Raw genomic sequence first — 12,632 nt, 5'->3', positions numbered from 1 at the left:
TTCCCATCCCCTTCTTCCTCTGACCTAATCCTCCGGTTCCCACCCCCCTCGCAAACTAGTTTAAACCCTCCTGAACCACCCCAGCAAACCTGGCTGCAAGGATATTGGCCCCCCTCAGGTTCGGGTGTAACCCGTCCTCTCTGTACAGGTCCCACTTTCCCCAGAAGAGATCCCAATGATCCAAAAATCTAAAACCCTCCCTCCTGCACCAACTTCTCAGCCACACATTTATTTGCCATCTCCTCCTACTCCTACTTTCACTGTCGCGTGGCACAATCCCGAGATTGCTACTCTCTAGGTCCTGTCCTTCAGCCTTCTGCCTAGCTCGCTAAACTCACTTTTCAGGACCTCATCCCTCTTCCTACCTACGTCGTTGGTACCAACATGAACCATGACTTCTGGCTGTTCTCCCTCCCGCTCTTGAATCCTGTGGACCCGATCAGTGACATCCCGGACCCTGGCACCTGGGAGGCAACAAACCATCCGGGATTCATGCTCACTGTCACAGAACCTCCTGTCTGTTTCCCTGAGTTCCCTATCACTACTGCCTTCCTCTTCTCCTCCCTTCCCTTCTGAGCAGCAGGACCGGTCCCGGTGCCAGAGACCTGGCTACTGCTGCTAGGCCCCTGCAGGTCATCCCCCTCAACAGCCTCCAAAGCGGAAAACCTGTTACTGAGGGGAACAGCCTCCGGGGTCCTCTGCTCTATCTGCCTGTTCACTTTCTTTTTCCTTTCCCTCCCCTGACAGTCACCATTCTATCTACTTCCTGGACTCCAGAACTACCTGCTCTAAGGGGGGTGACCGTCTCCTGATGTACAGTATCTACATAACTCTCCCCCTTCCTGATGCTCCGCAGTGTTTGAAGCTGCAACTCCAGCTCATCGATTCTGAGCCGAAGTTCCTCCAGCCTCAAGCACTTACTGCAGATGTGGTCATCGTCTGATATCGTCTGGAGAGGACGGGTTACACCCGAACCTGAGGGGGGCCAATATCCTTGCAGCCAGGTTTGCTGGGGTGGTTCAGGAGGGTTTAAACTAGATTGCGAGGGGGAAGGGAACTGGAGGAGTAGGTCAGAGGAAGAAGGGGATGGGAAAAAGTCAGATCTGACAGGTAGAGAGGCTTTGAGGAAGGAGAAGCAGAGTACAGGCTATAAAAGTAGTAAGTTGGATCAGCTAAAGTGCATTTACTTAAATGCAAGAAGCATCAGGAATAAGGGAGATGAACTGAGAGCTTGGATAAGTACATGGGAACTGTTCACGATATATATTAACGATTTGGAAGAGGGGACCGAGTGCAGCGTATCTAAGTTTGCTGATGACACTAAATTGAGTGGAAAAGCAAATTGTGCAGAGAATGCGGAGAGTCTGCAGAGAGATATAGATAGGTTAGTGAGTGGGCAAGGGTCTGGCAGATGAGGTACAATGTTGGTAAATGCGAGGTCATCCACTTTGGAAGGAAAAATAGAAGATCAGATTATTATTTAAATGGTGAAAGATTGCAGCGTGCTGTTGTGCAGAGCGACTTGGAAATGCTTGTGGATCAATCACAAAAGGTTGGTTTGCAGGTGCAACAGGTTATCAAGAAGGCAAATGGAATGTTGGCCGTCATTGCTGGAGGGATTGAATTTAAGAGCAGGGAGGTTATGCTGCAACTGTACAGGGTACTGGTGAGGCCGCACCTGGAGTACTGTGTGCAGTTCTGGTCCTTATTTGAGGAAGGATATACTGGCTTTGGAGGTGGTGCAGAGGAGATTCACCAGGTTGATTCTGGAGATGAGGGGGTTAGCCTATGAGGAGAGATTGAGTCACCTGGGACTATAATCGCTGGAATTCAGAAGAATGAGAGGGGATCTTATAGAAACATATAAAGTTATGAAAGGGACAGATAAGATAGAGTCAGGAAGGTTGTTTCCACTGGTAGGTGAGACTAGAACCGGGGACATGGCCTCAAGATTCAGGGGAATAGATTTAGGACAGAGATGAGGAGAAACTGCTTTTCCCAGAGAGTAGTGAGTTGTTCCTCCTCACAAACTTTCAGTCCATCACCACCCTCACTACATCACCCTCTCCTAAACCCAGGCCAACCCTTCCCTCAATTCTACATCCAAACTCCTTCCACCCAGGAACACCAAAAAAAAATATCAGAGGCCATTCGGCCCTTTGATCCTGTGCAATCATTCGGTGTGAATAGGCCTGATCTGTCTCAACACTATTTCGCTCTGAATGTCCCTTTGTTGCCACAAATCTCTCTATTTCCTTTATAACATATTCAGGACTGCCTCTACGGGACAGAATTGCACAGGTTCACCACCGTCCAAGGGAAGAAATTTCTCCTCAAAGATCATACAACAGTGCCCTTCAGCCCACCATATCTGTGCCGACGACGAGGCCAATCTAACTAATCCCATCTGCCTGCACACGGTCCCTACCCCTCCATTTCCGGCCTGGTCATCTGCCCGTCTAAATGCCTCTTAAACGTTGCTATCGTATCTGCCTCCACCCCCTCCCCGGCAGCCCGTTCCAGGCACCCACCACTCTCACTGTAAAAAAAAACTTTCCCCACCACAAACCTCCTTTAAACTTTTCCCTCTCACCTTAAACCCATGCTCTCTACTGTGTGACATTTCCACACTGGGGAAAAGGCTGAACATCTACCCTATCAATGCTTATCATAATTTTATAAACTTCTATCAGGTCTCCTCTCAGCTTCTGATGCTCCAGAGAACACAATCTAAGTTTGTCCAACCTCTCCTTGTAGCTAATACCCTCTAATCCAGGCAAGTGTCCATTTCCCTCCACAGCTGCTGCCTGACCTGCTGAGTTCCTCCAGCTGTTTGTTTCTTGCAGACAACACTCCACGGTTTTATACAACTGCAACATGACTTCCTGACCTTTGTACTCAATACACCTTCTGATGAAGCAAGTGCACCACATGCCTCTTTACCGTCCTATCTACTTGTGCTGCCACTTTCAGGGAGCTGTGGACTTGGATGCTAAGAGCCCTCTTTACATCAATTGTCCTGAGGACCCTGCCATCCACTGTACACTTTCCTCTTGCATTTGACCTCCCAAAATGCAACACCTCACACTTGTCCAGATTGAAACCCACCTGTCATCCCTGCTGTGTCCTTTGACAACCTGACTCATCATCCACAACTCCACCAATTTTCATGTCATCTGCAAACTTGATGATCTGCCCATCTACATTTTCATCCAGATCAATTATAGATATCACAGACAACAGAGATCTCAGCACTGATCCCTGCAGAACACCACTGGTCACAGAGCTCCCGTCAGACAAACTCCCCTCCACCACCACCCTCTATGACCAAGCCAACTTGGGATCCAATTTACCAGCTTACCATGGATCCAGTGTGACTTAACCTTCTGCACCAGCCTACCATGACAGATCTTGTCTAGTCCACGTGGACAACATCCACAGCCCTATCCCCATCAATCAGCTTTGTCACTTCCTCAAAAAATTCAATCAGATTTGTGGAACGACCTCCCACTGAAAGCCCCACTGACAGTCCCCAATAATTCCGTGCTTTTATAAATAAAGTTTTTTTCCAAATGTGGGTAAATCCTGGCTAACAAACTTCTCCAATCATTTCCATAACCAGCCTACAATTTCTGGTTTCTTCCAATAAGGAATAACAAAGGAATAACATTGGCTATTTTCCATTCTCCTGGGACCTTTAATAAAAGGGACCTGAGGGGCAACTTTTTCATGCAGAGGGTGGTGAGTGTATGGAACGAGCTGCCAGAGGAAGTGGTTGAGGCAGGTACGACAGGATCATTTAAGAAGCACTTGGATAGGTACATGGAGCGGCGGGGCTTGGAGGAATATGGGCCGAACGCAGGAAATTAGAACTAGCATGGACTGGCTGGACTGAAGGGCCTGTATCTGTGCTGTATTGCTCTATGACCTCGCCAGTGGCTAAAGAGGATAAAACATCTGCATCAAGGCTTTTGTCGACCCCACCCTCCCCGGTCTCTCTGCTGCCCCAACCTGGGGGCTAGTCGCTGCCACCACCACCCAAGCTCGGAATGCTGAAGGAGTAATTCCTTCCACAGACTCAGGCTCCATGTGGGATCGTCCTGTGCTTCCTCAGCTCTGGAGGCTGGGAAGCCCAGGGATCTGGGATTCTTTGTCTGCTGAGACCAGCTGTCATGACAAAGGTCCACTGGAACCCGTAAGATGGTAGCTGTGGGAGGAAGGAGGGTGGAGAGGTCATGGGTCGAGGGGTTGCAGAGAGGTCGCAGGGGTGGTCTGTGAGGGGCGTGGGCAGTCAGGGAGGGCTGTCGGTGGTCATTGGGGGTGTGGGTGGACAGGTGTGGGTGGTCAGTGGGGCTTTGGGTGGTCAGTGGGGTGGGAGTGCTCAGTGGGGTATGGGTGGTCAGTGGGGTGTGTGGGTGATCAGTGGGGTTTGTGGGTGGTCAGTGGGGTGGGAGTGCTCAGTGGGGTGTGGGTGGTCAGTGGGGTGTGGTGGTCAGTGGGGGTGGTCAGTGGGGTGGGGGTGTGGGTGGTCAGTGGGGTGTGGTGGTCAGTGGGGTATGGGTGGTCAGTGGGGGTGTGGGTGGTCAGTGGGGTGGGGGTGATCGGTGGGGTGGGGGTGATCAGGGGGGGTGTGAGTGGTCAGGGGGTGGGGGCCAGTGGGGGTGGGGGTGTGGGTGGTTAGTGGGGTGTGGTGGTCAGTGGGGTGTGCATGGTCAGCGGTGGTGGACTATGAACCACCTTTGTGTGTTGGGTGGGATTCCGTCTGTTCCAGAGGGGATGTGGACGTCTGCTGTTGCTGCTGAGTTGACGGTGACCCTGGGTCAGAGCCAGCACCCACAGCCCAGTGTCTGGGGTGGGGCTCAGGGTCAGATGTTGGAATCATTCGCTGACTGTTCCCCACCCTTGCGCCCGACTGTCCCCACCCTTGTGTCAGACTGTCCCTACCCTTGCGCCCAACTGTCCCCACCCTTGCGCCCGACTGTTCCCTACCCTTGCGTCCAAATGTACCCACCCTTGTGTCAGACTGTTCCTACCCTTGTGCCCGACTGTTCCTACCCTTGCGCCCGACTGTTCCTTCACTGCCTGCTTACTCTCTGCATACTCACGATTTGACGATACTCTCATACGCTTTCCGTGGTGGTGACGATGCCACAGGGCAGCCTATGTGGAGCAGGGGCCTCATGAACGGACTCACTGCCTTGACTGATCCTTTAAAGTGGTTCTGCACCCTCTCTATCTGCCTACAGAGACTGCTGTGTAGCCGCTGCATGTGAGTGATGTTCCGCTCCAGCTGGGAGCGTGCCATCGCTCTGTCTGTGCTCCAACTGTTAACAGGAGAGATGGAGTTAACACCACTGCAGTCCCCAAACTGTGTGAGGCAGTAAGCTGGAGACAGGGCCCATTTGGCATTGCACAGCTCCACACCAACCCACCCTGTGCCCAGGTCCAATCAGGAGTCATCCTGAGGGCTCCGACCTCTGCAAGCATTATCCAAAAGTACCTCTGATCCTGGAAATCTGAGATACAACAGGAGGTGACATATCGGAGTGGCCAGAGTGTTGTCCAGCTAACAGAGTGATTGAATGGCTGTTTCTGGGCAGTGGCGTGGGGGTGATGCACAGCCATTGGTGGCGTGATCCCAGCAATGTACAATGTTTATAAATGACAGCACCAAAGATGTGAATGCTAAATTTCCTGGCAGAACAAAGGTAGGAAGTGTCATGAAGATAGACACAAAGGGACCTGGAACAGTATCCGTGTGTGTCCCTGGACAGTGTCCGTGTGTGTCCCTGGACAGTGTCCGTGTGTGCCCCTGGTGTGTGTCCGTGTGTGCCCCTGGTGTGTGTCTGTGTGTGCCCCTGGACGGTGTCCATCTGTGACCCTGGACAGATGTATGAAGGACAGCCCCGTGGTGTGTAACCACCTCACTGGGAGCCCCGTGGTGCGTAACCACCTCACTGGGAGCCCCGTGGTGCGTAACCACCTCACTGGGAGACCCGTGGTGCGTAACCACCTCACTGGGAGACCCGTGGTGCGTAACCACCTCACTGGGAGACCCGTGGTGCGTAACCACCTCACTGGGAGCCCCGTGGTGCGTAACCACCTCACTGGGAGCCCCGTGGTGCGTAACCACCTCACTGGGAGCCCCGCGGTGTGTAACCACCTCACTGGGAGCCCCGCGGTGTGTAACCACCTCACTGGGAGTGCAGGGTTACACAGACTGGCTCTTTAAATAACATCCTGGTTTTCTGTGATGCAGCAGGGGCAGCCAAACTGCAGACAAACTGTGGGTTACTGCACTGCTGTGGGTCCCACACAGCTCGTTGCAGGATAACCGTGAGGTTTAACTGTTGCACCAATGTACCCACACTGCCCATGCCACATGGAGGGAGTGACCGGTACATGGGGGGAGCGGAGATGGACAGCAGCCCTTTCAGCACAAGGTCAATGAGTTCACACACCCCTTGCTCCTGCGTCGTGTCGGATCAAGGTCTGAGCGCTGTGGCCGGTGACCGCTGGTTGGATAGTTGGGTAACGGTAGTGAGATTACAGTCCTGTAGAGATAGAGGGACAGTGAGCAGCCCTCCCCGAACCCTGGCTGACACACCCCTGACCCTTCCCCAACCCTGAGCCGACACACCCTGACCCCTAGCCGACACACCCTGACCCTCCCCGACCCCTGCCCAACACACCCTGACCCCTGCTCTGTCCCACCTCATTATACTTCACCCAAGAGTCACAGAGTCACGCAGCTCAGGGACAGGCCCTTCGGCCCATTGAGTCCGTGCCACCCATTGACACCAATCCTACACTGATCCCATTTCATTCTCCCCACATTCCCACCAACTCCCCCTCCCCACACACTGGGGACAATGTACAGCGGCCGATTAACCCACTGACACCGCACGTTGTTGGGATGTGGGAGGGAACCAGAGCTCCCGGGGGACCGACTCCACACAGAGAGCACAGGGGGTTGGGATCGAACCCGGGGCACAGAGGTTGAACCCAGAGGCACTTTGCACACCTTCAGGGACACTCCCCCCCCATCCCCTCGTGTCAGTGGTCAGTGAGTGGTGCAGAGGGCTGGAGCAGGACCCAGATACTCACGGAGAGCACGGCACCTTGATGTCCAGCGGCCGGTCACACGACAGGCAGTGGAAGTGGCTGATGAGCTGCCTGTGGGAGAGGGACAGGCAGTGAGGGACCTTCCCACCGAGGGCCGAGGGGAGGGACTGTCCCGCCGAGGGGGGGCGAGGGGAGGGACCTTCCCACCGAGGTCCGAGGGGAGGGACTGTCCCGCCGAGGGGGGGGCGAGGGGAGGGACCGTCCCGCCGAGGGGGGGGCGAGGGAAGGGACCGTCCCGCCGAGGACCGAGGGGAGGGACCGTCCCGCCGAGGGGGGGCGAGGGGAGGGACCGTCCCGCCGAGGGGTGGCGAGGGGAGGCGAGGGGAGGGACCGTCCCGCCGAGGGGGGGCGAGGGGAGGGACCGTCCCGCCGAGGGGGGGCGAGGGGAGGGACCGTCCCGCCGAGGACCGAGGGGAGGGACCGTCCCGCCGAGGGGGGGCGAGGGGAGGGACCGTCCCGCCGAGGGGTGGCGAGGGGAGGGACCGTCCCGCCGAGGGGGGGTGGGGGAGCGGGAGTGGGGATGGGGTGTGACAGGGTTGGGGTGGGGTGGAGGGGTTGTGGGACAGAGGATGTGAGGGGATGGGGGTGTGTGGTGCGGAGTGGAGGTGTGAGGAAGGGGGTGTGGGTAGGGGTGTGGTGTGGGATTGGGGATGAGGGGGTGTCAGGGGAGGGGGTTGTGGGGAGGGGATGTGACAGTGTGTGGGGGGTGGGTGTCTGGGAGGAGGGTGTGAGGGGGGTGTAAGGTGCAGAGGGGGGTGAGGGGGTTGAGGGGGGATCACTCACTTCCTCAGCCCAGCTGCTCCCTCCGGTGGCCCCCGCTGGTCCTGCAGCTGTCTGCGCACCGACCGCCATCGCTCCTCCAGCTGCTTCTTCAACGGATCCAGTTCGATCCGGTCCAGCTGCAGAGACAGACGGGGGGGGGTTTACATCACTGGGGGGGTTCCAGCACTGGGGGGGGGGGGTTCCAGCACTGGGGGGGCTACAGCACTGGGGGGGTTACAGCACTGGGGGGGTTACAGCACTGGGGGGCTACAGCACTGGGGGGGTTACATCACTGGGGGGGGTTCCAGCACTGGGGGGGGGGGGTTCCAGCACTGGGGGGGGGTTCCAGCACTGGGGGGGCTACAGCACTGGGGGGGGTTACAGCACTGGGGGGGTTACAGCACTGGGGGGGGGGTTACAGCACTGGGGGGGTTACAGCACTGGGGGGGTTACAGCACTGGGGGGGGCTACAGCACTGGGGGGGGCTACAGCACTGGGGGGGTTACAGCACTGGGGGGGTTACAGCACTGGGGGGGGCTACAGCACCGGGGGGGTTACAGCACTGGGGGGGCTACAGCACTGGGGGGGGTTACAGCACTGGGGGGGTTACAGCACTGGGGGGGTTACAGCACTGGGGGGGGTTACAGCACTGGGGAGAGAATGGGGACAGAACGTGGGGAGAGATGGGAGAACAGGTCGGAGCGACGGGGGTGGGGACAGGGGTGGGGAGAGGGGTGGGGAGAGGGGTGGGGAGAGGGGTGGGGAGGGGGGTGGGGGTGGGGAGAGGGGTGGGAGGGGGATGGGGAGGGGGATGGGGAGGGGGATGGGGAGGGGGGTGGGGAGAGGGGTGGGGAGGGGGATGGGGAGAGGGGTGGGGACGGCATGGTGAGCGGAAGGGGAGGGGGGAGAGGTTTGGGAGGGTGGTGCTAAGGGTGTATGGGTAGGGGTGGGGCTAGGGTTTGGGGGTGGGGTAGAGGTGTTTGGGTAGGGGGTTTGGGGGTGGGGGTAGGCATGTGTGGGGAGGGGGTGGGGAGGGTTGTGGGTAGGGGTTTGGGGGGTGGGGTAGGGGTGTGTGGGGAGGGGTGTGGTTCGGGGTGGGGGGGTGAGGGGTGTGGGGAAGGGTGTGGCTGGTGGGTTTGGGGGGTGAGGAGATGTGGGGGTTGTGGGTGGGGGTGTTGGGGAGGGGTGGTTCGGGGTGGGGGAGTGGGTAAGGGTGAGGGGTGTGGGGAGGGGTGTGGGTAGTGGGTTTGGGGGGGGTGACGGGGGGAGGGGTGTGGTTCAGGGGTGGGGGTGTAACAGGGCGCGGTTACCTTGCACTCCACCTCGGCCGTCAGCCGCTCCAGGACACAGGTCCAGTCCTTCTCCTGGGCACAGATCTTGTTCAGCAGACCCTCGATCATCCGGTTCAGCTGGTTGGTGACGGCGTCAAACTGCCCCTGGCTGATGCTCTGACGGGGCAGTGACACTGTCAGTGGCTGCCCCTACTCCCACCTCCAGCCCCACAACCCCACATCACCGGCTGCCCCCCACCACCCCCTGCCCCCCCACCCCCATCACTGGGTGCCCCCCACCACCCACTGTCCCCCACACCCACTGCCCCCCACCACCACCTCACCATAAAACCTTCTGCACCTCCCCCCACCACCACCACCCCAATCCACCTCCCCTCCACCCTCCTCACCCCACAACCTCCCCCTCACCTCCCCACCCCACAACCTCTCCCTCACCTCCCCCCCACCCTACCCTCCCCAATCTACCTCCCCTCCACCCTCCCCACCCCACAACCTCCCCCTCACCTCCCCATCCCACAGCCTCCCCTCGCCACCCCATCTGACCCAGCGCCCCCATCACTGGCTCCCACCCCCCTCCACTCCCTACCCCACTATGCCACCCAATCACCCCCTCGCCACCAGAGTATGAGAGTAAACTCGTGAGGGACATAAAACTGACTGACATGTGAGCATCCAACCCGTGGATCCTTGGCAGGGAGGCTGGAAGACAGAATGAGGGAAGGCTGAGGAACTAAACTTTGTGCTCCCTTCACAGAGAGGGACCGACAGGGTAGATCGAAAGGAACTTTGTCCCACAGCGGTGTTGTCTGACCAGAGGGCAGAGGTTTGAGGAGGTTCAGAGGGGACCCGAGGAGAATGCTTCTACCCAGACTGTGGTTGCAGCGCACTGCCCAAGGGGGTGGCGGAGGCAGAGACTCCCTCAACATGGCCCACTGGAACCACAGAGCAGGCTGGGAAATGGGATCAGTGTGGGTCAGCACAGACACAATGGGCCAAAGGGACTGTATTTGTGCTGCAGGGGCCCCAGAAACACTGGATGACCCAAAGGTGCAAATGAAGAATTAACCAAAGTAAATATTCCGGAAGAAATCCAGGTTGAGGGATGAGTGAGTGTGAAAGAGATCAGTCCAGAGGAGCTGCTGGTCTACACTCCGGGGCTGTGACATTCAGCTCGCTCCAGTTCTCAGCAGCCAGTTACTGCGGCTCTGGAACATTGCTCAGATTGGTTGGTTGCAAGTGTAACTGTTCCAGGAGAGAGAGAGACAGAGAGCGAGAACTACCCGTCTGTGAGCCTGACCCACAAACAGGGAGAAGATCAAACCCCAAAGTGAAGCATGGACACAAGGTGCTCAGAGAATAAAATGACTGGGCAGTGTCATTGGGAGTTAATGAAGGGGAATTATATTTCATTAATCTACTGCAGTTGCTTCTGGATACTTTAGTAGATTAGAGGAAAGAACCGGTGCATGTGGTGTGTTTGGATTTCGAGGAGGCTTTCGATAGGGTCCCTCACAGAACCACAGGGGTCGGTCTTAGGCCCCAGTCTGCGACCACAGGGGTCAGTGACAGGGCCCCAGTGTGTGACCACAGTGGTCAGTTGTGGGGCCCCAGTGTGTGACCACAGTGGTCAGTTGTGGGGCCCCAGTGTGTGACCACATGGGTCAGTGGTGGGGCCCTGGTCAGTCACGATCTACATCAATGATCTGACTGAGGGGACCAAATGTAACTTTTCCAAGTTTGGTGATGACACAAAATTAAGTGGTGAGAGTGGGGGGAGGGGAGGCGGCGGTGGGGAGTGGAGGTGAGGGGGAGGGGAGGTTGGGGGGGGAGATGGTTGGGGGAGGGGGGCCAGCCGTTTACACGATGGGCCACATTTCCCGCAAAAGTCAATGTCCTGCTGACCTTACGTGTAGATCATACCGACCCCAGCCCCCCCGACGCCCGTCCCCTTCTGCCCCCAACACCCCTCCCCGTCCCTCCCCCCCACAACCCTCCCCGTCCCTCCTCACCACACCCCTCCCCGTCCCTCCCCCCCCACAACCCTCCCTGTCCTCCCCCCCACCGCTCCCGTCCCTCCCCCACACCCCTCCCGTCCCTCCCCCTCACCCCTCCCCGTCCTCCCCTCCACACCGCTCCCCGTCCCTCCCCCACACCGCTCCCGTCCCTCCCCCTACACCCCTCCCCATCCCTCCCCCCTCACCCCTCCCCGTCCTCCACAATCCCCATCTCTTGCCCCCATCCCTCGACCCCCACACCCCACCCCATTCCTCCCCTCTATCCCTCGCTGCCCAACCCCCACACCCCCCCAACACCCCGCCCCACCCCCCCCAACACCCCCCCCCCCCCCCCCCCCAACACCCCCCCCCACACCCCCCCCCCACCCCGCCCCACACCCCCCCCAACACCCCGCCCCACACCCCCCCCACCCCCCCCCCCCCACACCCCGCCCCACCCTCCCACTCACCCCTTCACCACACTTGGTCTCCAGGCGGCTCAACGAGTCAAACAGAGACTGAAACAGAAGGGAGTCTGGATCATGTACGGTCACGAGGGGGTAGAGGGGCGGGGTGGGGGGGGGTTCTCCGTGTTGGGGGGGGGTTCCCCGTGTGGGGGGAGCCTCCTGTAGAGGACGTGGTGATCAGAGGGGACGGGGAGAGGAGAGGATGGTTGGGGAGGATAGAGGGACACACCCTGCAGTACAGGGGCAGGGCTGTGGAGATGGGCTCGGCGGTGGGGGGGGGGGCACTGGACTGACAGTGCCGTTGGGGGGAGTGAACGAGAGGGGCTCAGGCGGCAGGGGATGGGGCTGGGAGAGTAGGAGGATCTAATGTCAGTGGGCAGGGGAGGGGGATGAGGAGGGGGAAGGGGACAGGAGGGGGAGAGAGGGGAGGCGAGGTGAGGGGAGGAGAGGCGAAGGGAGGAGAGGCGAGGGGGAGGCGAGGGGGCGAGGGGGAGGTGAGGGGAGGAGAGGCGAGGGGGAGGCGAGGGGAGGAGAGGGGAGGGGAGGAGAGGCGAGGGGGAGGCGAGGGGAGGAGAGGCGAGGGGAGGAGAGGCGAGGGGGAGGTGAGGGGAGGAGAGGCGAGGGGGAGGCGAGGGGAGGAGAGGTGAGGGGAGGAGAGGCGAGGGGGAGGCGAGGGGGCGAGGGGGACCCTCCCACCCACCTCGATGTTCCTCTGCTGCAGCCGGTCGTCCTCCAGCAGCCGGGTGGTGGCGCTGTTGAGCTTCTCACACTCGGCCTGCAGCTGCTCGATGTGGGTCTGGAACTGCCCCAGGACCCCACCGTCCTGCAGCCGGGGGTGGTGGGGGGGGGGGGGGGGCAGGAGATGGGGAGAGGGAGAGAGAGGGGGAAGAGACAGGTCAGTGCTGAGCAGCTACGGGCAGCCCATAGATAAAGAACAAATCAAACTACCAGACACCGCCTCCCACCCCTCAACCCCCCACACCCCCACCTCC

At 58.9% G+C, this 12,632-nt stretch overlaps 1 protein-coding gene across 4 annotated transcripts in view; it reads right to left on the bottom strand.

Moving 5' to 3' along the window:
• The window catches only part of LOC127579956 (uncharacterized), a 97,522-nt gene that overhangs the window by 53,651 nt on the left and 31,239 nt on the right, over window positions 1-12,632 (bottom strand). For all 4 annotated transcript variants that reach the window (XM_052033044.1, XM_052033040.1, XM_052033041.1 and 1 more), the window contains exons 10-15: window positions 12,341-12,463; window positions 11,644-11,691; window positions 9,198-9,335; window positions 7,909-8,024; window positions 7,108-7,176; window positions 6,462-6,554 (exon numbers count right to left, since the gene is read on the bottom strand). In XM_052033044.1, the coding sequence (XP_051889004.1) occupies window positions 6,462-6,554; window positions 7,108-7,176; window positions 7,909-8,024; window positions 9,198-9,335; window positions 11,644-11,691; window positions 12,341-12,463 (587 nt within the window). The remainder of the gene's footprint in view (window positions 1-6,461; window positions 6,555-7,107; window positions 7,177-7,908; window positions 8,025-9,197; window positions 9,336-11,643; window positions 11,692-12,340; window positions 12,464-12,632) is intronic.

This window comes from Pristis pectinata, chromosome 18, assembly GCF_009764475.1.
Source record: "Pristis pectinata isolate sPriPec2 chromosome 18, sPriPec2.1.pri, whole genome shotgun sequence".
NCBI classification, from domain to species: domain Eukaryota; kingdom Metazoa; phylum Chordata; class Chondrichthyes; order Rhinopristiformes; family Pristidae; genus Pristis; species Pristis pectinata.
Note: the sequence above shows the minus strand (reverse complement) of the source record. Positions and strands in the feature narration are given on the sequence as shown.